We start from the raw sequence: 26,028 nt of genomic DNA, 5'->3' as shown, positions 1-26,028 counted from the left end.
ATGATCCTAATTCTTTTTGGAGGTGGTAGGTATTGTCTCAGAGAGTAAGGGAAAAATCCCAGAAAATTAAAATTATGCATAATTATGCATAAATATGCAAAATATGCAAAATATGCATTTTTCTAAAAATGGCTAAAAACCACTTTTCTCGGCATTTCAGATGATTCTGAGCACCTTTGATTTTTTTTCACCTATATAAAAAAAATTTCTGGGACTTAGAAATGTTTTGGCATTATGCAAAATATATGCATTTTTGCAAAAATGCACTTATGATCCTAATTTTTTTTTGGAGGTGGTAGGTATTGTTCCGGAGAGGACCAGAAAAATAGCAGAAAATTAAAATAATTATGCATAATTGTGAAAAATATGCATTTTCTAAAAATGGCTAAAAACCCCTTTTCTCGGCATTTCAGGTAATTCTGAGCATTTGGGGGGAGGGAGTTGGAGTGGGGGGGGTTTAGGGGCAGGGGGAAGGTGGTCAGCTGGCAGGATGAAGAGGAGGGAGATTTAGACTGGTGGATAACCAAACCGCTACACTGTAGCGGGGTTCTTCTAGTAATATATATATAGTCCTTTAATTCATAGAACACAATAAACTAGAGGAGTGCATTATTCAGTAGAGTCCACATATCTGCCAAGTCTCCAGTGCTCGAACTTGGCGACAAACCTTTTTTTTTGGTGCCTACCGGGAGAGGAGAAATACACGGACAGAAAAACCTGTTTTCCTGGCAGTATAAGACTTTTGTGCAGTGCCCAAGTCGATTGAACTGGAAATATGGCAGAATTTTTTTTGTGCTCGAGCAAAAAAAAAAAAAATCTACGTCATGAAAACGTTTTTGCCCGTCAGTCTTTGGATGTGCAGTCTCCTTGGCAGACCCTCGCACGAAAGCGACCAAGTCTCACATGCGATGGCAGAGATCGGGCTATCATAATTTCAAAGCCCTTATTAAGACTAACCTGAAGATGTCACTTGGTTGGGTGATGAAACGTATCTGTCAATAAACGTTGTGTAACCGGTTACTTTCTTGCCCGCTGCGGGATTCGATACGAGAAGTACTGCACCGCAGGGCGACGTCACTAACCGCTCGACTAAAGGGTCAGACCCATTAGCAGGGGGCTAACGTGTCTTATTAGTAGTTTACAGTAGTATACAATGGCCCTAATACGCCGCCGTGCTATTTCATATCGGCCAGACGTGATTTATATGTCATCAAAAGGACAACGACGCGCGCAACGCTATCTAAATAGACCTCGGGGGCGGCGGTCGTTTGTTTCCGGGGAAGATAAACGAGCGAGCACAAACCGGAAGTTGCTGTCAACTTTGGCTCGCTGGCACTTCTGTACCACAACAAACTGGAGCGACTCGGCTCGCTGCTCTTCTCGTACAACCCCCTGACGTTTCAAGTCAATTCTGGAGGAAGCCGTCGCCTTGCTGGAAATATACCTGGTTGTGATGATCATTTCATTTTCCTGGGCTATTTATTTTATATTTGTTTCGAAACCCGTGTTGGGGAAAAGTTAGCTAGCTCTGCGGCTGATTTTAGCCTGTTCCCAATGAGAAGGGGCGTCCAGGTAGTTAGCCTGGGTGCGTGACAGTCGACGTCCTGCTTTAGAGGGGAAGTAAAGGCGTCCAGATGGATTTCTCCAAATTCCTGGACGAGGATTTCGACGTCAAAGACTGGGTAAATGGCGCCTTCAGGGTGGTCCAGAAGGATGCACCAGGGAAGGCGGACGCACACGCAGCCACACTCGTGATGAAACTGCAGCTGTTCATCCAGGAGGTCAACAACGCCATTGAGGGTCAGTTGTTTTAAAATATGAGGGTTTGGAGTTTATCCTGTGATCGCAGTGTTTGCTGTTGCTCCTCCAGTCATCTAATTGATCAGGAACGGCAGACCCGATATGTTCTCCCCCTTCGTTAGTAAGAGAAAGTCGTAGCAAAATTAAATGAATATTTATCAACAAGGCCAGCAGATATGCCTTGTAAAACAAATGTTCAACATTTCCCTCCATTGGTTAGTCTCTATTTCTCCTATATGTCCTTTCAATCCTTCAAGAAGTTCTTTATTTAAGGAAATGTCAGCTTCTGAACTGAGGACGCATGTTATTCGTCTGTGCTCTTCAGCAAAGGACACTAAGGAGAAAATAGTTGAGACAGGGAAAATTTAATTGAAAAACTTTATTAAAACTTTTACTAAGAGAGACTCACATATCAAGGTTATACATGAGGTTGTCTGCGTTGACGATTGGCAGTTTCATTCTCCTGGCTCCAGAACAATGGGGTTTAGAGCAATAATCCCCCTCATTGTATCATTATGCCTTCCTCTCGACGGTCAGACTGACAATTGTTTTTGTGCAGAGAGCAGTCATCAGGCTCTCCAGAATATGCCCAGAGTGCTGCGAGACGTGGAGGCCTTGAAACAGGAGGCGTCCTTCCTGAAGGAGCAGATGGTCCTGGTCAAAGAGGATATCAAGAAGTTTGAGCAGGACACAGTTCAGTCAATGCAGGTTAGGGGGGCCTTATGTTGCAGGATAATACTCAGCTAGCAAATGTGTTCTCCTTTCAATGTTAATCAAATCGCTGATATGTATGTAGCGCAAGTTACAAAGAATCCTGACTCTTGAAAGGTTTAATAGGTGCTAGCGGTATGGTGGGTGATTGATATATTTGTGTTGCCTTGGCTTCTCATCATCATTTGTATGTTGCCCTTTTCAATTCTATCGAACAGGTCCTCGTGGAGATAGATCAGGTGAAGACCCGCATGCATATGGCCGCCGAGGCACTGCAGGAGGCTGACAAATGGAGCACGCTTAGCGCGGACATTGAGGAGACCTTCAAAACACAGGTGACAAATGAAACGAGGTGGCTCAGGCCATTAAATGTGGTCGTGATATCACTCAGGCCCTTTGAAGTAAGGACACACTACCACAGGCTGTGCTGTCTAGGTGATGGCTGCTTAATGACCTCAAACTTCACTTTCTGCGAACTCATCCAAGTCTACATTCAGAAAGCTTCTGGACAAATGAGTAATAATATAAAGAATGTTCCAGTCCTCGGTCCTTTAAGTGTTTTGAAATGTGCCCACGTGGCTGTTCATTGAATTGACTATACACTAACTCAAACCACTTTTACTGGTATTACAATTTAGTTAATTGATTTAGGAATAAAGTGAAATTATTATTACTATTACTTAGAAATAAGACTTTGTTTTAAGCTTTTCCATCATTTCCTGTTGTTTCTCACAGCACATCTTTGCTGTTTTAAAATCATTGTCAGGCATGGCCTCTTATAGACTCACAAGTAAGTAGGGGTGGGAATCTCTAGGCACCTCACGGTTCGATTTGATTCTGATTCAGAGGGCTACCATGCGATTATTGATGTGTCTTGATGCATCAACATTTTTGATTTCTATACATGATTTATTTTTTATCACTGTGTGACGACTTGCTATTTTTAAAACAGCATATTTGTAATGATCCATCATTAAAATAAATAGATGAATTTACTTCCATTATCTTTTATTAATACAGTAACAAACAGAAGAAATGTGTCAACTGAAAGGGCACGTTTCCCAGCACTGAAAAGAACCAACAAGAAAAGAAACAAAAGTGTGCCTGTAGCAGCATTCTTGTTGTAAATTAACACGGGCTTCAGCAGTCACTTGATAACAAAAAGCTGCCGTCATTCACAAATAAATAATAAAGACTTAAACAGAAATCCTCCTGTTATGGGCAATAAGCACATAATCCCTCAGACAAAAAAACAAAACAAACATTTTGCTGTATATTAAAATCAAAAACAGCTTTCATACAAAAACAACATAGAATTCTGTACCAGCTCTCATATAAAATTCTTGCTTTCTGTGGAATATGTGTTAAAACAATAAATAATGGAGATATACAAATAATAGGCCACAGTGAAATAATGGAAATGCATGGAAGTGCAACATAGCAAACGTGCTTAGCTGGGGAATGCTGGAATGTGTAAGTTTTTGTGTAAGAACAGGAGTTGGTCTACATGCTCCGCTGTGCAGTAACTAGATCACCTGCACGTGAGACACGAGCTGCCAGTCATCAGTAATCGAGTGCGCAGTTATGGTGACATATAAGATTCTGTAGCAATGGATGTCCACACATCACATGTTATTGCCATCCTATCTGCTTTCCTCAGTGATTCCATGACTTTGGTTTTGGTTTCATTGTAGAGTGTGGGGTATCGCTGTGTCAGTGAAAAAAGCATCAAGATGGGATGTTGTATCTCGGCTCCAAAGTGTGCAGCATAGCGCGAAAGCCCTGGTTCTCAACGACTGTTTAGGGTCGCACATCGCTGGCAATAAAAGTTGCGATCGACTTTGTGATTCGCTTCGCCCTGTCCAAGTTTAGTGGAAGCTTTCACTTGTTCAATTGTTCACTGGTTGGCAACAACTACAGCCGGCTGTTTTTCCTCCAACTCCAGGTGGAAACGTGAAATATGGTTTCTCATGTTTGTTGTGTTCCCAAAATATTTTAGACAAAAGCCAAAATGCTTCCATACACTGGCTTTTAAGCCAGAAGTTGCCGGTCGGATTGTATCCAGCTTCGGTTGCTCACGCTCAGCCATCCTCACCAAAACTGAAGAAGTAGCGTAGCTTAGAAGGTAAACATGACGCACATGTGTTACGTCCGTTACTTTTCACCATCCAGTTGGTTCAGCGACAGCTGTAAGGACTGTACAGCCCAGTCAAGAATTGAGCTTTACATTTTAAAATTATTGCGTTTTCTGCATCGATCTTTTATGAGAGAATCTCAATGCATCTAATAATCGACCCCTTCCCCACCCCTACAAGTCACTCGCTAAACACTACACAGGCTGAGGACAGTCTCCCAGCTTTCGTTGCTAAAACTGGGTGGAAACAGTTACCCTGCATTGCAGAACCAATCCAAAGTCTTCAGGGCGGCCCTTCATATTGGGGCAGTGACATGCAGAAGTTGTGTGGTTGTATACACTGTCGTACCAGCAACACATACATTATAGGATGTCTCAGCTGCAGTCACTGAAGAAAACTCCTTCAAAGTTTGTTGATGTTTTTCACATTTGCGGCAAAACATATCAGTTAAAAACAAGCACAATCTTTTATTAGGACATAATTTATCCGTCCAGCTGGACTATACATCTGGGCCTCCATTTTCAATGTTTTAAAATGCTCTCTCCCTAATACAAAGTGATTCACTATATCTCCAGTTGGTTTCACTACAGAGGAGGATGGGGGGAGGCATCGTTTCCAGTGAAGCGTGTCCTAGATTTCTAAAGCAGTAGGCGTAGGTTTGTTAGCGGCTGTTCTCGCTGCCGTTGCAGCAACTATCTTGCATTTAGAAGTTCGCAGACATTGGTATGCGGAGATCTCCGATTGTCTAGTATCGCGGGACTAAGCCTCTCATGGCTTTTTCTGTAATGCATCTAGAATTGCTGGTCAGGTTACACGACAGTAGGGACACTTGGAGAGGTGAGGTTAAGCAGGTAAAAACGGCTGTCCAGTGCTCCTACTGTAAATTTTTTACAAAACTAAAGTCCATCCTGAATTTTTGACCACTCGTCGTGATGACAGTCATGTCAGCCTTTACATCTCTGGCTGACTCTGTTTCACCATTCGGTAACATGATAAGAATTAATTACTTTTAACTATTAACAGGCATAACAACACACTGGGGCAGCACGGTGGCGCAGTGGTTAGCACGGTTGCCTCACAACAAGAAAGTCCTGGGTTCGAAACCTGGGGCAGTCCAACCTTGGGGGGGGGGGTCGTCCTGGGTCATCCTCTGTGTGGAGTTTGCATGTTCTCCCCGTGTCTGTGTGGGTTTCCTCTAGGGGCTCCGGTTTCCTCCCACAGTCCAAAGACATGTAGGTCAGGTGAATCGGCTGTACTAAATTGTCCCTAGGTGTGTGTGTGTGTGTGTGTGTGTGTGTGTGTGTGTGTGTGTGTGTGTGTGTGTGTGTGTGTGTGTGTGTGTCGGCCCTGTGATGGCCCGGCAGCCTGTCCAGGGTGACTCCCCGCCTGCCGCCCAGTGACTGCTGGGATAGGCTCCAGCATCCCCGTGACCCTGAGTGCAGGATAAGCGGTTCGGATAATGGGTGGATGGAACAACACACTGGTAGCATCATTAGCAAGTTAGCTGTACCACACAATTGTTTGGATGGCCTGTGTGCATCTTTAATAAATTATTATTGCCTAAATGCCTAACTCCCTCGTTTACATGATAATCCTAAAATAGAAGCTCTTATATTCTCTTGTATTCTTTGCTGGATATTTTTATACTCCCTTTGTATTGTTAAATTTAGAAAGATAGATACATTGTGGTTTTATGTGAGCCACTGGGACACAATTTAGAATCCTCTGTTACTTGGCAATAAATAAAACTGGGAACTTTTTATGTTGGGGTAAACTGATCGCCCGTGATTGATCATTACACCGATGGTCAACTGATAGGCATGCATAATAAACCATGTTTAGGGCAATGGAACATGGACCGTGTTCTCATGTCTCGAGAATACTGCACAGAAGTTTTATGCACTACTACTACTGCTACTACTATTACTACTACTAATAATAATAATGATAACAATTTTATTTATATAGAACTCATAAAAAACAGAGGTAACAAAGTGTTTTCCAAAATGACATAAAAAAGTTTAAAAAAAAACAAAACACTTAGGAATATAAGCTGAACATGTTCTCTCCCTCCCACAGGACTTTGCAGTGATCTCCTCCAAGCTGACCAGTATGCAGAGCAGCCTGGCCATGCTGGTGGACACCCCGGACTATTCAGAGAAGTGTGTGCACCTCGAGGCTCTGAAAAACAGGTTGGAGGCTTTGGCCAGCCCCCAGATAGTAGCCACCTTCAACGCCATGTCTGTCGGTAAGATCCTACACATTAGTCCTGTGATCCAGATCAGTCTCACTAGTTGATCACATCGATGAAGGTCCGGTCTCCTTCTCATTGGAAGCGCTATTTTAGAGGGCAGCTCAATCCAGAAAATGAAAGGTGCAATCACAGCTTTTGAGACTGAGCCATAGTCGAGATGCAACACAGCAGTTGTAAAACAACAAATGCAAGGGGGAATGTCAGAGTTAGTTGTGTCAAGGAAGTGCTCACAATGAGGGAGACTTGACCCAATCCCCGAAAAAGAGCAATCTGATCAGTTAGCGCGAATCTTGTGGCTAGCAAAACAAAAACCTTCATGATGATGTTTGAGATGATAATCCTAATTTTGTGTTTGTGTTCAAGCAAAAAGGAGTATTTTTAAATGAAATGTTGTAGTATTGCTCAAATTGTATAATTATGAAGTGAAAATCGGTGTATTTATATATGATAATGGGTATTTTGTGCAGCTCCATAAGAACCTATTGGAAAAGTTGCTCATTTTCCTCAAATCTGATTTATTGTGAATTAAATGCATTTGTTCAGTCCTGTTGTCTTAATTGATTTTTTTTTTTAAGAATCAATCATGTTTATTGGCCATGTAGGTTTGCACATACAAGGAATTTGACTCTGGTTTCATGGCTCTCTCAGTGCAGAGCCCTAGAAAGAGAGAGTTGCGTCAATGAGGGGTCAGAACGCGAGAGGGTCACGTGGTACATGTAGCCGCCGAATAGTTCCAAACGAAGCTTGGCGGGTCATTTAAATGAACTGCTTAGCTGCGATTTCTGGTAACTACTAACCAATATTTTCAGATTTTTACATTTATATATAGATATAGATATATTCCAACGTGACACACATTCTATGTACACTGTTTGGAACTATCCGGGGCTCCCATGATCCGCCATTGCTGTGGCCCATTGACGTCTACGGAGTTGACGTAACTCTCTTTTTCTAGGGCTCTGTCTCAGTGTACTTAACATAGAATAACAACATGACAACGCAGCAATCTTCAGGTATACACAAGGATTGACTATATACAGGCGAAAAACCTGGTAAACAGACAGAGCTTTGTTTTTGTTTGCAGATCAAGCCAAGCTGTTTGTTAAAGTCTTCACAGAGATTGACAGAATGCCCCAGCTCCTTACCTACTACTACAAGTGTCACAAGGTAGGTCTTCAAGGTAGGGTCAGAGCCATAGTCTACACACATAATTTCTATGACCCAAGACATATTTTGTTTGAGAAGTGCTTAAGAAGACATGGGATGGGTGAAACTCAAAGTTTTGCATGCTTGTGGTCTCATGTTTATGTGGGTGATGGGTGTGTGTGTGTACTCGTCTTTCTGTCTGTCTTGCTTTGTGCGTGTGTGCGTGTCTCCAGGGCCAGTTGGTGAGCACTTGGCAGGACCTCTCTCAGACTGAGCCGAGTTTGAGCCAGCAGCTGTCTGAGTTCTACGACATTCTGCTTTCCACGTGGCACTCCCAGCTCCAGTGGAGCAGCCAGGTACCACACACACACACACACACACACACACACACACACACACACACACACACACACATTCTTGTACTGTTATGTTTATGAGGAATCCTCATTCATTCCTTAACCCTAACCATCAGAACTACGCGCCTAACCTTAACCCTTACCCTAAATTTAACCTAATACTCATTTTAACCTTAATCCTAAACAAAGTCCTAACCCTAAAATACACCTTTAAAGAAGCAAAAACTAGCCAAAATGTCCTCCCTTTACAAAAATGTCCTCACTCTGATGGCTAAAATCTGAAACTGGTCCTCATAAAGATAGAAGTACAAACACACACACGCACACGCGCACACACACACAAACCACCTTGAGTTCTGTTCCTCCTGTCGCTGAGCATGGCACCAGCACAGTGTTAGGGGTTTCATTCTTTGCGTTGTCCTACATGGCATCATCCCTGCCGTTTCCTTTGTAGAAAGAAACGATATTAAAAGGGCCATATGGAGAATTCATCATAATATTTTAGCTTGTAAATGATTATTACATCTAATTGCAGATTAAATTTTACTGATCATATACTTCATTTTGTCCCTGAGTGAGAAAGTGGATTTATGCTCATTACCTCATAAATAACCAATGTAGTTTAATCTAGTCTGGAAGTTAATGCAGTAGTGAAAGCCAGTTTTTTTTCCCAGCCTCATACCATTGCCAAAATCAAGCCGTTTCTCTCTTTTAAAGATCTCGAGAAAATCATCCACACTTTGATATCCTCCCGCAAGGACTACTGCAACTTCTTGTATATTGGGATTTGTCAGTCGTCCCTGTCCTGCCTGCAACTGGTCCAGAACGCCGCAGCCAGGCTCCTGACAGGTACCCGGAAGAGAGACCACATTACTGGCCTCTCTCCATTGGCTGTCTGTGCGGTTCAGAATTGATTTTAAGGTTCTCCTGTTTCTTTACAAAGCCCTAAATGGGCTGGCCCCCTCCTATATTGCAGACCTTTTAACCCTCTAGTCCACTTCCAGGTCCCTCAGGTCAGCTGACTTGGGACTCCTGGCTGTCCCGCGATCTAAACTTAAGCTCAAGGGTGACCGCGCCTTTGCAGTTGCAGCCCCTAGACTGTGGAACAGCATTCCCCTCCCTGTAAGATCTGCCCCCTCCATCGACTCTTTAAGTCCTGGCTCAAAACGTAGTTTTATTCACTAGCGTTTGAATCCTCCTGATGTGGCTGATTTCTGGCTTGTACCCATTATGTCCACGTGTTGGTAATTCATGCCTACAAGCTATGTGCCTTGTCTATGTTGGTGTTTCATTTGTGTTTTAGCTACCTTCTCTGGTCTCTACAGGACTTTGGTCAGTGTTGGTTGTTTTTAAATGTGCTTTATAAGTAAATTTGACTTGACCAGTTTGACACCAGTAATAGTTCAGTGGCATTATCAGTCGTGACTCCTTTTTGTCTAGTGAGGGCTCCTTTTTGTCTAGTGAGGGCTCAGCAGTGACATTGCTCGTGTGGACAAGTACAGACATGAATTCTCCAGGAAAAACAACAATTAGTTGTCACGGTTTTTATTTTTCCCATAGCCTTACCCTGAGAAGCCACCTTGCACCTTACATCTTGAGCCATCTCCAGTCAAACTACTCCATCTTTATACAAGTTTCATATTGGCCATTTAGGCCTCATGGCTGTGGTACTCTCTGGCAGGTGTTCAGAAACCCGTACGAGGTGGTGACCGTTCTGTTGATCCAGAGCCTGGGAGCCATGGTACCGTCCATCCCTGTGTGCCTAAGCACAACCATGGAACGCACAGCCCAGGAAGAGTGCCTCGAAACCCTGCTGGAGCTCCACCAGACCACCACTACCTTCGGACGCAACCTGGAGGCCGTCATGCTGCCACACCTGGGTCTGTATGACAACTAGATGCAGAGTAGCTGTTATAACAGGACAGTAGAGTTTTCCAATAGCAGACATAGGCCGTGTGTCCAGCAGAGAAAGATACCTATAGAAAAGGAGGGTGTATTTTTTTATTTGTTTTCTAAGGAAAGGTGACACTTAAAGCTCTCTCTACCCAATGCAGGACCCTGACCTCTTATTAGCGTTTCCAAGTTGACTTGACAAACTTGAGTGCAGTGTTTTCTGAGTTAGTGCTGTGTGAGTGTTTGCTGTGGAGTAAGGCACAGGGATTTTTGCATCATCATATAACTTATATTGGAAGCTGCATGGTGGCAGTCTTATATATCTTGCCAATAAATGGTGTTGAATGGAGCACATCATACTGCTGTTCCAACAGCAGTAGACGGTAGCAGTAGGTCACATCAGGACTAGAAATAATCTGTGATGTCCATGTTCTCCTAGTTTCATGATTCGCATAGGTATTGTGAGGCAGTGTGTGTAGATAACATCACCGTTTCAGAAAAAAAAATACATGATGTCAGTTTCTGCTGGTTTTACTAAAATTTTTAGCTGACATGCTAACTTTTTGGGGGCGGCACGGTGGCGCAGTGGTTAGTGTGGTCGTTTCACAGCAAGAAGGTCCTGGGTTCGAGCCCTGGGGTTGTCCAACCTTGGGGGTCATCCCGAAACGTCCTCTGTGTGGCGTTTGCATGTTCTCCCGGTGTCTTGTGTGGGTTTCCTCCAGGTGCTCCAGTTTCCTCCCACAGTCCAAACACATGTAGGTCAGGTGATTAGGCCATACTAAATTGTCCCTAGGTGTGAATGTGTGTGTGTCGGCCCTGTGATGGACTGGCAGCCTATCCAGGGTGTCTCTCTGCCTGCTGCCCAATGACTGCTGGGATAGGCTCCCGCATCCCCGCGACCCTGAGGGCAGGATAAGCGGTTTGGATAATGGATGGATGTTAACTTTTGGTTATGTTGACTTTCAGCGTGACTCGACTCCTAAAGTCTGTTAAAAAAGATTGTGTAATCACTAAACTATAGCAAGTGAATTGATAATTTATGAATGTTATAAAAATCAAATGCTCCTCAACAGGATTTTTCTTCTTTTTAGTTTTTTTTTTAAAAATTATTATTCCACAAGCAATCACCTTCAAGGGAAGGCGTGCACATTAGCTGGGTAGAAAGCCAGTCTCTGCAGAGTCGAGAGAGGAAGAGAGGTCTAGTTATCAGGGTATTTATGGCATTGATCCAGCTGAGGCTGAATTATCATAATGGGAGTTTTCTTATGTGACCTTGAAAACTTACCATTGCCACACCCATTCCCCCGAACAATATGCAAAATAGCCATAAAGCATGCTCGCCGTGTGCTGTAAAATACATCAGTTCTAGCTGGAACCTTGACCCGATGCTTTCCAGTTAATCTAAATGACTGATCTACAACACTGAAACGTAAAACGGACAAGAAGCTGTAATGTCATTACTGCTGTAGCTGCAGTTAGCATACCTCCCACTGTGTGTGTAGATTAATTTCAGTCCTTCCAATATGTAGAGCAAATGAGCCAATATGGCACACCTGTAATGGTCAGAGAGGCATTTCCTAAAGTGACTTTCGGGGACACAATGTATTCACCGAAGAATTTGCACCATTTTCTGTTGTAAACTGTCGCGTTTAAGTGAAGTCTTTTCTAGTCTGTTGTGTTGTACTCAAATGAGAGGTGGATTGAAACGTGTAAAAACGAGCTTCTCTGAAGTGAATCTCGTCCTCATGTCAGTGTCTGTGCTTACCTGCCTAGGTGAGAGCAACCCACTAAAGGTGAACGAGTTGGTCAGCGCCCTGTATGACCCCTACAAACCCTACCAGCTGCAATACGGAGACATGGAGGAGTCTCACCTACTCATCCAGATCAGCGCCGTGCCCCTGGTCAGACACTAACATGCACATTCACACACACATTCATGAAAGCTGTTTCGCATAACGACCTTGTGTCTTATCTTTTTCTTATTGTTGAAATTATGCAGCAAGGCTCTAAACACAAGTATTTTCGATTGAATATACTTTGAAAATGTAGAGTTGCTTTACATGAAATTGAGATGGAAGACTATGAAATCAGGTGCACTTCTACAAAATGACAATGAATATCTAATGATTTTGTGTCAATAATAATTAAAACTCTGTGTTCGTCTTAATTTGTGCACTTAAAGTAAAATATTCACTCACACATAACTCATATTTTTTTGAAAGAAAGCTTTTATTTTGCCAAAACAGTGCTTTTTAAAAATTGTTATTTTGAGATACTTTATTGATCCCCGTGGGGAAATTACGCTCTGCATTTAACCCATCCTAGCAGTATAGCAAGGAGCAGTGGGCAGCCGTTGTGCAGCACCCAGGGACCAACTCCAGTTCATCTTGCCATGCCTCGGTCAAGAGCAAAGACAGGAGTATTAACCCTAACATGCATGTTTTTTTCATGGTGGGGGAAACCGGAGCACCCGGAGAAAACCCACCGCAGACACGGGGAGAACATGCAAACTCCACACAGAAGACGACCTGGGGTGAGCCCCAAGGTTGGACAACCCCGGGGTTCAAACCCAGGACCTTCTTGCTGTGAGGCGACAGCGCTAACCACTGTGCCACCGTGTCGCCCTTGTCACTCTGCCCTGTTAGGGACTAAATAATGTCAGGAACTTGATATAAAGTCATTGGACTTTTTCGTTTTTGTTTGTTTTAGTGCACAAAGACTCTGTAGCCTGACCCCTTTTTTCATCAAAACATCCATTAAGATGCATCTTGGGTAATTGAATCACACTGATTGATATAAAAATCCAAGGGTATTTGCTCAGGACACAGATTTTAAACCAACTGCTCAAACCACTTTAAGTTTTTTTGAGATGCATTGTCACGACACATTTGCTAAGTGTAAATGAAACCGTTTTCGCAAGCCACATACCACAATTCATCTCTGCACTCTTCTCAAAACATTATGGCCTTGGCGTCCGGGTGGGGTGGCAGGCTATTCCGTTGCCTACCAACACAGAGATCGCCAGTTTGAATTCCCGTGTTAACTTTGGCTTGGTCTGGTATCCCTACAGACACAGTTGGCCGTGTCTATGGGCGGGAAGCCGGATGTGGGTATGTGTTCTGGTCGCTGCACTAGCGCCTCCTCTGGTCGGTTGGGGTGCCTGTTCAGGGGGGAGGGGGAACTGGGAGGAATAGCATGATCCTCCCACGCACTACGTCCCCCTGGTGAAACTCCTCAATGTCAGGTGAAAAGAAGCGGCTGGCGACCCCACGTGTATCGGAGGAGGCATGTGGTAGTCCGCAGCCCTCCCCGGATCGGCAGGGGGGGTGGAACAGTGACCAGTACGGCTCGGTAGAATGGGGTAATTGGCCAGATACAATTGGGGAGAAAGGGGGGGGGGGACATTATGGCCTTAACAGATAGTTTAAAAGTAGGCTGTAAAAGAAAAAGAAAAAAGTATTCTGGGTTAAGGCGCTGGAGATAAGTAGATTCTATCTGGCAGCCAGAGACACATTTTAGAGAACGACTGTTAATGCATTGTACTTAAATCACATCAGGACACGGTCTGGATACATGTCTAAACTGCCAAGCTTAAATGGGGCATCTAATTCACTTATCTGTCTTCCTGTCTGCTTGTCTCTCTTCCCTGTCGGTCTCTCCTCTTCCCTCCCTGCCCCCCCCTCCAGGAGCACGGGGAGGTGATGGACTGTGTTGAGGAGTTGAACCGGTCTGTTGGCAAGTTGTTCAGCCTGGCCGGTGGCGCTGTGGACCGCTGTGTCAAGCTGACTGACGGGCTGGGCGTGTGTGGACTCCTCAAGGCCCTCAAGGCCCTGTTCACCAAGTAAAGAACGACTTCCCTCCCAGCCGCAGGCCACATGTTAGCTTAGCCTCATACGCCATACAGTACTTCCCGGTCTGGGTTTTAGTCACACAGGGAAAGAGACCGGTTCTGGCTGAATTAAATGTGTTTTTAGGTTCTACATCGTTTAGTATGACGTCAAACTGACAATGTACTGAAAATGATAAAGAAACTGAAAAGGTGTGTTTTGCTCTTCGATTGGGGGCGTCCCTCTTCTCCATCGGGGATGTTATTGGATTAACTTAATGCTAATCAGTTGTCATTAACCCACTTTTCAGTTACTAGGGATTGGTATTTATTAACACACTTGCATGAATGTGAATGAAATCTGTGCATACCAGCATTCTCTAAATCTAAATCGGGTGCGAAAGGTGAACTTGGATATATCTATGAGAATATAAACACACATTTTTAATACCGGATCAATAAACAAAGCTCATTGGTAGTCTTCGTTACTGTGTTTTGCCGGTTCATTTAACGTGTTACCATTGTGGCCATTTTTAGGTACGTGTCTGATTTCTCCATGACGCTCCAGTCGATCAGGAAGAAGTGTAAGCTGGAAGACACGCCCACATCCTCCATCTTCCAAGAGGACTGGACCGCCTTCCAGAACTCTGTCAGGTGGGTGTGCCCATTTGGTTTCTGGTTAGAGGAGTAGTATAACTGTTGTTTTACATATTTTCTCCTTCCCGGAATATTTCAGCTGAACTGATTCTTATGTGCAGCTTTGTGTGTTGTAGTTTATTCAGGCCTTGCAGATTTCTCCGATATGTCTTAATGTAGCTTCAGGGTGTGGCGTGAAAGTGTGGAATATCTGCGGAATAGTTTTAACACTAGAACAACCAGGGCCATCATTTTGACGGTTTTGGATTTTCAAAGTTTGATAACTTTGTGAGAAAAAAACGATACAGACCTGCCGCTCCCTGAATGCTCCTAAAATTGCATATATTTGCATCAAAATTAGTTTTAGATCTATTCCACAAAAAAAAGTTAGGATAAGATCTACCTAAAACGACCATGAGTGGTCAAAATGATGGCGTGTAAGTTACGTGTCATCAAGCATGTCATGTCACTATTTATGACGTGTGTTGGTCGCATCATTTCCTTCGCGACGTTCTAGAGACACACTAGCGTTCTCCAGTGCAGAGAAATAGTCTAAACTTGATTTTTGATTATTTCCAACATGTCTGGTTGCAGACGCCGTTTCAGACGCACCATGACTACAACCGAGGAGTTGCAGTATTTACAGGCGTTGGAGAGTGGGCGGCCATTTTAAATTGTTTGAAAAATAGTATTAAAGTTGTTAAAATTAATTTTGGTGTCAGTTAGTTTCATAACAGACATACTAACATATGCACATATACAATGCATTAATATCTCAACTGGGTATTTATCTTGACAGAATATAGAGTTTAAAAACCGTGGCAGTCATTTTGACCGCCCATGGTCATTTTAGGTAGGAGTGAAATCCCGGTGGTTCTAGCGTTAATATAGTTTTAGGGCGTGGTGTGACTTATCACCCCTCCATCACTTACAGTATTACAGAGTGCATTGTGAGTGTTAACTATGAAGGTTAGTAAACGTATTGGACTGACGAAACTACTACTGAGTGTAAGAATACATGTGGATGTCAAGTGACCTGAAAGGCTTTGTAGAGTCAGAATTAACTTTATTGGCCAAGTGTGCGGTGCATGCACACGAGGAATTTGACTCCGGTACACCGCAGCTTCTGGCACTTGCAGACATCACTCACACAGAAAAAGAAAAAAACAAATAAAACAGCAAAAAAACAAAAACAAAAACAGAAGAAATAGGTGGAACAACAGCAGGACATTGGACGCCAGCATGTATGCACAACAGGTGACTGTAAATGGCGTGTTTCACAGGATCATCGCCACGTGTGGGGAGCTGCTCCGACAGTGTGGAGCCTTCGAACAGCAGCTGTCAAACAAGTGAGAGAAATAACCTTGTTTTCAGTTTTTAAGTTGTTTTCTCTATCATAACTAAAATGGCTTATTTTAAAATGTTGCAGTTCATCTAGAATCCCATTCAGATTTTTCCGAAGCTGAATTTGTAGTTTGAGGTGGCAATGTTTCCATCCACATTTCTTGGCAAATTTTTGGAAAGTCAAAAGAAACTTAAATGTGAATGAGATGAGTTTCCTTCAGCTGGTTTTGGGTGTCTAAATATTCTTCTGAGCTCAACAAGACAATGTCAGTGAAAACGTCCCCAAGAGAAAAATGGAGAAAGGTTGATGAGAGTTACGTCCATTTGGAGACGTTTGAAAATTTCATCACTGTTTTTTCATTTAATCTGCTAACCACCACATCATTTTACACTTCAAGTGTACTTACCACTTCTTTTTGTTTTTATTTAAACATTTCCATTCGGCTTTTGTCATGCATAGCTTTGGAATTTGCATAAAAATAGCTGGACAGAAAAGTACGGTCAACACAATAACGCTGATTCAGTCGCAGTCGCACATTTAAACATGATGCCTACATTTCCTATGATGCCTCGCCCTTCTCACAGGATTCTGGGTACAGCAGGAAAGTACCTTTCTGAGTCGTACAGCCCACGCAGTCTTGCGGGTATTCAGGAAACCAGCTCCACAGACAGGAAGAGCACCACCAAGAACCCCTGGCAGGACTACAACTACCTCCAGAGGGGCAACATGGCAGAATACAATAGCCTGATGGAGGTGCTGTATTCCCTAAAGGTAACGGAGAATCCTGTTTTTATGTTTGGACAAAAGAACAGAGTTCAGTATGGAGGAAATGTTCACCTTCTGCAACCTCAGTCGTAGGATTATACAGTAGTTTATTCAGTGTGCTTGGATAGTTGATGTCCCACAGGAAGGAAACTGAAGTCAGTGCATATGAACACAACACAGCAGAGAGAAACTGCAAGGTTGACAATAAATGACAAGCAAAGCACACAACCAGCATAAACTATCAACTAGCAGACAGCCGACAAATACAGTGCCCATAAGCAACAAACACAATTCATGCGTGGGCCCTAACTGTGTTGCAGCAGAACTTGATACGTAGCAGCCCCACTCCAAAGCACGATATTTTTTTTATTTTTGACTGTGTTTTTTTTTTTTTTTCTATTTATGGTTTTGGTACATTCTATTGATCCGCGTTAACTCATCCTAGCTGTGTAGCTAGGAGCAGTGGGCAGCTGCTGTGCAGCACCCGGGGACAAGCTCCAGTTCGTCTTGCTATGCCTCGGTCAGGGACACAGACAGGAGTATTAACCCTAACATGCATTTACTTTTTTGATGGTGGGGAAACTGGAGCACCTGGTGAAAACCCACCACAGACAATGGGGGAACATGCAAACTCTTCACAGTGGATGACCTGGGATGACCCCCAAGGTTGGATAACCCCGGGGTTCGAACCCAGGACCTTCTTGCTGTGAGGCGACAGCGCTAACCACTGCAGCACCGTGCCGCCCAGTATATTCATTTTTGGGAGAAAAATATCTCCCTGAAGTTTATCTTTGAATATCTCGAAAAAATGTGGTTGTTTTGGTTAGCGATTAGCTTAAAAGATAATAGCTGGTAACACCAGGTGTGTCGAGGGATTTTTATCATTGCAGACAAAACCCCAGTGTCTTCAGCTTCTTTCAAACAAAACGTTTCATAACATCATGAGAATGATTTTGTTGTCATTCACACACACACACACACACACACACACACACACACACACACACACACACACACACACACACACACACACACAGCTTCTATCCAAGAGATTTACAGATAGTGTTTGTTCACACATGGTATGACGGTGTCTTCAGTCTGGTTCCCTGCTTGTTTAGGATGCCGTTCATATTGTAAACTATGGCATCTGTAACTCACATTATTTTTATTCATTTATTCATTATTTTGGCATTTGCGTAACTACACTACACAGCTGGCTGTTGTTCGTCCCCTGCACAGACTGGAAGAGGCTGTCTTATTTCCAGAATTTTACTTTTACTTTCGCTGGTTTACAGATCCCTCCCTTCAGACTAGCGCCTGCCGTGGGCAGGTCACAGGTACTACACTCCTTGTGGTTGGTTCACTCGCTCCTGTGAAGGCGTCTTAATATGGCAGTCAAACGGCTTCTCAGGGAATAATCAGGAACATTTATTTGTCATTTCATTCCATGCACCTGCGCACATGAAATGAAACGAAATACCGTTCCCCCCCCCAGCCTACAGCAGTGCCACACAGAGACAAAAACACACATCCAAACTACAAGAACACATATACCCAAACTACAAAAGCTACAAAAACGCATATATCCAACATACCCACACAAAAAGAAATCACTGTCTAAGAGAGCGAACGCCAGGATGACTGTCGGAACTGCCGGTTTGCATGGGCTAGCAGTTAGCTTAGCCTGCCCCGCTTCTGCGTCCTGTTTTGTCCACACTGTCATCGTTGGGTAATGTTTTTGTAGAGGTTATTAGGTTGCGAGACAGCAAGTTGCAGACTCAGCTTTAGTGGAATATCGACTCCGGCTTGAATTCACAGATGAGCCTGACACCCAAAAACTGAGGGAAGATGTGTGGGTTAGGTGGCGTGTTTGAGATCCCTCTTCCTGTCGTTTTCCAGGAGAAGGGCACGGGGAACTCCAGCCTGTTGGCTGAGCCCAGGGCAGCTCTGACCAGGCTCAACCAGCAGGCTAACCAGCTGGCGTTCGACTCGGTCTTCCTCCAGATCAAACACCAGCTCTGCCTCGTCTCCAAGATGGAGGTGAGCACGCCGCAGCCTTGAGAGCATGTCTGCTTTTAGATGGGGGCAGAATACAATTAGAGCACACCTCAGCTGGATTTTGGTGTGTGTCTAGTCTTAATTTAATCTGACTTTCTGCCATCTTAACCTCTTTCTGTGTTTGTGTTTAGAACCACGAGGCCGGCGGTTTGGGAGAGAGCTACACGGAGGACCTGCCCACTTTCAGCCTTTCGCCACAGGAATACATCACAAATGTGAGATGCAGGCCCGAGTCGAATACTTGAGTTGAGACGCACAACAAAATGGAATCCATTAAAAACTGTTACCTAAATCAAACATTGTATAGTACTGTATTGGGCGGCTCATACTATATTGGGCGGCTCTGTTGTGTCCTGTGATAGACTGATGACTTGTCCATGATGTCTCCCTGCCTTCCACCCTATGCATGCTGGGATAGTGTCTAGCTCCCCAACACTTGAAATTGATTAGCAGGAAAAGACAGATAGGAAGAAAAGATAGATAATAAGATGTTCTATCATAATGGGGACATTTGGTCCCCACTGTGATAAAACCACAGGAACCGGGCATCTGGGTGGTGTGGTGGTCTATTCCGTTGCCTGTCAACACGGGGACCGCCTGTTCGAATACCCATGTTACCTCCGGCTTGGTTGGGTGTCCCTACAGACACAATTGGCCGTGTCTGTGGGTGGGAAGCCGGATGTGGATATGTGTCCTGGTCACTGCACTAGCGCCTCCTCTGGTCGGTTCGGGCGCCTGTTCGGGGGGTGGGTGGGTAGTGTGATCCTCCCATGCGCTATGTCCCCCTGGTGAAACTCCTCACTGTCAGGTGAAAAGAAGCGGCTAGTGACTCCACATGTACGGGAGGAGGCATGTGGTAGTCAGCAGCCCTCCCCAGATCGGCAGAGGGGGTGGAGCAGCAACCGTGATGGCTTGGAAGAGGGGGGTAATTGGCCAAGTACAATTGGGGAGAAAGGGGGGGGGTCCAAAAAAGAAAAACGGGAACCACCTACCTTGTGGGGACATTTTATGGGCCCCCATGAGGTAAAGGGTCTATTTTTGGGTTAGGACTTGGGTTTGGTATTAAGGTAAGGATTAGGTTAAGGTAAGGATCAGGTTAAGGTAAGGGTTAAGGTTAGGTATGTAGTCATGATGGTTAGGTTTAAGGGCTTGGGAATTAATGTTGTCAATGAGGGGGTCCTTAAAAGTATAGAGAAACAAAGTTTTGTGTGTGTGTGTGTGTGTTTGGGCTGTGATGGACTATTGAGCCCCATAACTGTAAATTGGATGAATGAGTGAATAGGTTGCACAGTCAGTGTGAATACTTAGAGGAATTTTTTTACTGTGTATTTTCAAAGATCATCTGCAAAGTGGGAATATGGTGTATGAAGCTAAATGACTGTTTGTCTTCAGATAGGGCAGTACATCATGTCCCTGCCGCTCCACCTGGAGCCCTTCGTGACTCAGGAGGACCCGGCGTTGGAGATGGCCCTGCATGCTGGGAAGCTGCCCTTCCCTCCTGAGCAAGGTGAATGGCTGGCAGACACAGATTTCTACCCTCTATCCATCTCTCCTGCCTCTCTGTGTTCTGGGGTTTATTTTACCAGGACAAAACTTTTCATGTTGTTGGCGGTTTGACATTTCTGTCAGATCTGTGCTTCTTATTTTCCTCTCTTGTCAGATGCCAGTTCATTTTTTTCTTCTCGTTTCACCCACCTCTTTTCATTTCACCCACCGCTTTTCAGTTCAAGTTTAAAGTTTGCACACTCCAGGAATTTGATGTGGGAGATACAAAGATCATAACATAGTGCTCTAAATGCAGGGAGGCTAAGAGTGTTTAAGGAATATTTAGAAGAGAGTATGGTGGGGCATCCAGGTAGTGTAGCGGCCTATTCCGTTGCCTACAGTACGGGGATCCCGGTTCGAATCCCTGTGTTACCTCCGGCTTGGTCGGGCGTCCCTACAGCCGTGTCTGCGGGTGGGAAGCCGGATGTGGGTATGTGTCCTGGTCGCTGCACTAGCGCCTCCTCTGGTCGGTCGAAGCGCCTGTTCGGGGTGGCGGGGGATAGCGTGATCCTCCGACGCGCTACGTCCCCCTGGCGAAACTCCTCACTGTCAGGTGAAAAGAAGCGGCCGGCGACTCCACAAGTATCGGAGGAGGCATGTGGTAGTCTGCAGCCCTCCAGGATCGGGAGAGGGGTTGGAGCTGTGACTGTGACGGCTCGGAAGAGTGGGATAATTGGCCCGGTTCAGTTGGGGAGGAAAAAAAAAGGGGGGAAATCCAAAAAAAAGTATGGAGGAATCTAATTTTCCTGTCTCTGGCTTCCTTGTTTCTATGTGTATGTAAATCACTTTTGAAAATCTGGTTTTGCCTGATGGAGACCATCAAAGCAGTTCTATTTCAAGTGTGCGGATAAGTTTCACTTTCTCACCTCTGTAAATCTCTTCCCCCATCTCTCTCTTGCTCTCTCTCTTCTCTAATACATCATCCTCTCCTCCAACTGTCTGTCCATCTCTCCCCCGTCTCACGTTGACTTGACGTCACTGCTTTCATCCACTTCCTCTCAGGTGACGACCTTCCCGAGTTGGACAACACGGCGGACTACTGGCTGGGCTCCATTGCCCGGGCAACCATGCAGACCTACTGCGATGCCATCCTGCGCATCCCGCAGCTCAGCCCGCACGCCACCAAGCAGCTGGCCACTGACATCGGTAATCAGGGCTGCTACCAGTTAAAGGGGCTTATGTATAATGCTGCCCGAGTCCTGACCCCTGACCCTGATGGGAATAACAACTTCAAATCAAAATAAGATAAAAAACAAGATATCGAGATGGAAAGGTAGACGTCAGCAGTTTTGTAATTCCCTTTGCAGATATTGTAAGCTCCCATCGCTCGATAATGTTCAGTGGGGCGACAAACAAGAAAAGAGAAACTCCGCTGGCCATATGAGTGGTATTCAAAACTGAGGGTACCAATTATTGTATTGATTTTTTTCCTCTACAATGGGCTCTGTTGTCCTACTGATGGTTTAAGGTTTGAGAGCGGTAGTAAAGAAAAATTCCTGCATTAAACAAGTTTACTCACGTTTAAAATGTGGAGTAAAACTTCATTTTGGAGTTGACCGAAAAAATCTTGGATCTAGTTGTGAGTGAAAGTTTGCTCCGCATCAACAGAGCAGAGGATATATATATATATATAAAATGTTCCCGCCTTTTTCTTCCCAATCAAATTTTTGGCCAATTACCCCATTCCTCCAAGCTATCCGGGTCGCTGCTCCACCCCCTCTGCCGATCTGGGAAGGGCTGCAGACTACCACATGCCTCCTCCCATACATGTGGAGTTGCCAGCTGCTTCTTTTCACCTGACAGTGAGGAGTTTCGCCAGGGAGACGTAGTGCGTGGGAGGATCACGCTATTCCCCCTTCCCCCCCTGAACAGGCGCCCCAACCGACTAGAGGAGGTGCTAGTGCAGCGACCAGGACATATACCCACATCCGGCTTCCCACTCGCAGACACGGCCAGTTGTGTCTGTAGGGACGCCCGACCAAGCCGGAGGTAACACAGGGATTTGAACCGGCGATCCCCGTGTTGGCAGGCAATGGACTAGACGGCTACGCTACCTGGATGCCCCTTGTTTTTGTTTTTTTACTCTACATTATTATCAACGGCTACTGACTCAAGATTCAAGATTTAGTTTATTGTTTATTATGTTATTATCATTATGTACCTGTGCACATAATAAAAACGAAATGCCGTTTCTCCCAGCCCACAGCAGCGCAACAGAAAAGATAAAGAATATAGTATATCTAAAAATTCCCTAAAAACGATACCACTAAAAACAGAAAAACAGAGAGAACAAAACAAAAAAGCACAATTAACAACACAGTCCACTAAAGTGCCATTTCAGTAGTTAAATGCTGACAGCCGGTGTCTGTCGATGAGTGACCAGCACTGATTGGGGGGGGGGGATTAGAGGGTAGGTGGATGGGCATGACCGTGGGGGGGGGGGGGGGACAGTTTGTTAATGTTCCTGACTACTTGTGGGTAGACACTATTTAGCATTCTGCTGGATTTAGCACAGATGCTGCTGTACCTCTTCCCAGACGGCAGGAGGGAAAACAGGTTGGGGGGGGGGGGTCCTTAATGATGCTGGAGGCTTAGACAGGCTAAATAGTTCATTTTTTTTAATAAATGTGATGTTGGATGTCTCTTAGAAAGAGTGTTAGAAGGTCATCTTTACAAGGTCATTTAAAGGTCACATTCCTTGATTCGGTGTTGCTCTTTAACCCCTCTCCCCTCATGGCTCCTGCAGACTACCTGAGTAATGTGATGGACGCCCTGGGCCTTCAGCCCACACGCACCCTGCAGCACATAGTCACCTTACTGAGGACCAAACCAGAGGACTACCGGCAGACCGCCAAGCCACTGCCCAGGAGATTGGCCTCCACCATCGCCGCCGTCAGGGGCCTCGACTACTGACATGGAGGGAGAAGGAGGCAGGTTCTCAAAATGGGGGGCTGGGGGGGGGATAGGGTCGGGTTGGAGGGATGCTGCAAGTCAGCACCATAATGGAGAATATTGCTTTTCATTTGTTTACAGTGTGTCTTTAAGTGGTCTCAAAGAGAGGTCAGGGGTCATTCCATGTCAATGAGCGGTTGAAATTAAAAAAAAAACGGTTAATGGGGTTGTGTCTGAATTGGCATGTTTGGTAGAATGCTCTAGAAACCCGGTGTGGTGGTGGAATCAGACAGGTTTGGACCTGCTGTGACAGACCGGAACCCAGTACCTTTGATGGGGCCTTGAGAGCAAGCCAAAAGTGAAGCAACCAGTTATTCAAGGGATCTGTGCATGGATTTTAAGTCACTATATATATATATTATCCACCTCTGCAGTGTGTACAGTTAACGGTAAAGACGAAATGGATTAATCTACAGTTTCCAATCAGCTCCTTCACTCGCTTCCTGTGGTTATCTCTGTTCGTATCCCCGTTTCTTGTCTCTGATCGCTGCACATTCGATTTCAAGTTTGAAAAGGTGACTGGTTTCTCTTTGCTCTGTCTGGCTTGATCGGGCTCCTAACAGAAATACCCTGACACACAAGACAAAATACAGCCGCTTTTTTTTCTGATGTCTTATCGACTATATATAGGTGAAAGTTGAATGATTTTGTAACATAATTATTTAATAAATGTTTAGCCTCTTTGTCTTCACCAAGAAACTATTTCATCAGTCTGAGTGATTGTGTGTGTGCATGCAGTTATATGCAATTTATAAAAGTGCTAAATTCAGCTGGTTAAAAAGTAGAAACTTGGTTTCGTTGAAGCCACTCTGAAACAATATGACTATCTAAGGCTGATTTCTCATTATGCCGAAGTGCAGTGTGGATATATTGGTTTACAAACTAAATGAGAATTTACATTAGCCATTCATCCATTATCCAAACCGCTTATCCTGCTCTCTGGGTCGCGGCGATGCTGGAGCCTATCCCAGCAGTCACTGGGCTGCAGGTGTGGGGACACCCCCCTGGACAGGTCGCCAGGCCATCACAGGGCCCACACGCATTCACACCCAGGGACAATTTAGTATGGCCGATTCACCTGACCTACATGTCTTTGGACTGTGGGAGGAAACCGGAGCACCCGGAGGAAACCCACACAGACACTGGGAGAACATGCAAACTCCACACAGAGGACAACCCAGGACGACCCCCAAGGTTGGACTACCCCGGGGCTCGAACCCAGGACCTCCTTGCTGTGAGGCGACCGCGCTAACCACTGCGCCACCGTGTCGCCCGAATTTGCGTTATGTTGTACTTAATTAGCTTGGTAACAATAATAATATATTTGTCATGCACTTTTCATTAAAAGTGAATCTCGGAGCGTTACTCTGGATAAAAAACCACTTGGGAATGTATTAAAACATACAGGAAGTTAAGAAAGGCTGTGTTGACACTATGTCTTTACGAAGACAAATACTAAACATCAGCCAAACACGAGGATTAGAAAAGGCCCTGTTAGCGAGAGTGGGTACCAGAGGCGGTAATAACAGGCAGTAATAAGCAGTACTGACTGTTATTAGCGGCTGAAACACGTGGCTGATCATGAAAGGCAGAACCCCAGAAAAGAGCACACACCCTGTCCCCGAAACACAGCGGTGTCGTCTGCATCTACCTGCAAACTGACCAACCAATCACAGAGGAGATGCTGGGTAAACGGCTGGCGGCCAAGACCACCCTCGGTACATGACAGACCCCCCCCCCCCATCGTCTACAGCAGTGGTTCTCAACCTTTTTGGGGTCCTGGACCCCCTGCGTATTTTTGATCTACCCTGAGGACCCCTCCACCTGATCTTGGGGGAGGGGGGTTGCAATTTGATAGAAACAGTAGAAACTGCATTTTAAATTGCATTATAGCATTTATTCACTCTTTGGGGCAAAAATAAGAGCTTTCAGTTGTAACTTAGATATAGTTAACAAAACAGAATTCTTATGCAGTAACTTTCAGATATATGTAACAAAATAGAATATGCATTCAGTAACTTTCAGATATATGTAACAAAACAGAATATGTATTCAGTAACTTTTAGATATATGTAACAAAACAGAATATGTATTCAGTAACTTTCAGATATATGTAACAAAACAGAATATGTATTCAGTAACTTTCAGATATATGTAACAAAACAGAATATGTATTCAGTAACTTTTAGATATATGTAACAAAACAGAATTTTTATGCAGTAACTTTTAACAATGCAAACGGGAGCGAGATCTCTTATTAAAATACAATAAATTACACTTGTGAAACAGATGTAATTAGAGAAAAAAGTCCCGTTACCCTTTATAGTTTAGGTAGATAAAGGTCTCAGTCACATTTGAGTAAAATAATCCTATTTCTATAAATGTCATAGGATCTTTTTTTAAAAGATATTTTATGTTCACGGACCCCTTGCAATTACACCACGGACCACTAGGGGTCCGCGGACCCCCGGTTGAGAAACACTGGTCTACAGGAAAGGAAGAAGATGAATGGTGACTACATTTTGTAAATGTTTTTGCATTGTTAAGCCTATTTACATAGTAACCCAACTTAATTTTAACTAAAATGTTTCTCATTTGACCAGTTA

At 44.3% G+C, this 26,028-nt stretch overlaps 1 protein-coding gene across 1 annotated transcript; it reads left to right on the top strand.

Annotated features, from left to right (window-relative positions):
• Nucleotides 1–1,355: 1,355 nt before the first annotated feature.
• Nucleotides 1,356–24,113, top strand: cog7 (component of oligomeric golgi complex 7). The gene is made up of 17 exons (XM_056297372.1): nt 1,356–1,800; nt 2,360–2,508; nt 2,730–2,846; nt 6,726–6,894; nt 7,985–8,067; nt 8,280–8,402; nt 10,084–10,282; nt 12,069–12,196; nt 13,982–14,136; nt 14,659–14,775; nt 16,041–16,106; nt 16,687–16,873; nt 18,767–18,907; nt 19,057–19,140; nt 20,318–20,432; nt 21,473–21,616; nt 23,217–24,113. Exons 1-17 carry the CDS (start codon nt 1,635–1,637, stop codon nt 23,381–23,383), a joined length of 2,310 nt encoding a protein of 769 aa, XP_056153347.1. The 5' UTR covers nt 1,356–1,634; the 3' UTR covers nt 23,384–24,113.
• The last annotated feature ends 1,915 nt before the right edge of the window (nt 24,114–26,028 follow it).

Source organism: Lampris incognitus, chromosome 17 (assembly GCF_029633865.1).
Source record: "Lampris incognitus isolate fLamInc1 chromosome 17, fLamInc1.hap2, whole genome shotgun sequence".
Classification (NCBI taxonomy): Eukaryota; Metazoa; Chordata; class Actinopteri; order Lampriformes; family Lampridae; genus Lampris; species Lampris incognitus.
Note: the sequence above shows the minus strand (reverse complement) of the source record. Positions and strands in the feature narration are given on the sequence as shown.

What these genes read in the sequence shown, in the direction of transcription:
- cog7 (XM_056297372.1), top strand. Translation starts at nt 1,635, where the DNA reads ATGGATTTCTCCAAATTCCTGGACGAGGATTTCGACGTCAAAGACTGG. An exon ending in AGCTCCAGTGGAGCAGCCAG is followed by an intron (nt 8,403 to 10,083) that starts GTACCACACACA and finishes ACTCTCTGGCAG; the next exon opens with GTGTTCAGAAACCCGTACGA. An exon ending in CTCAAGGCCCTGTTCACCAA is followed by an intron (nt 14,137 to 14,658) that starts GTAAAGAACGAC and finishes GGCCATTTTTAG; the next exon opens with GTACGTGTCTGATTTCTCCA.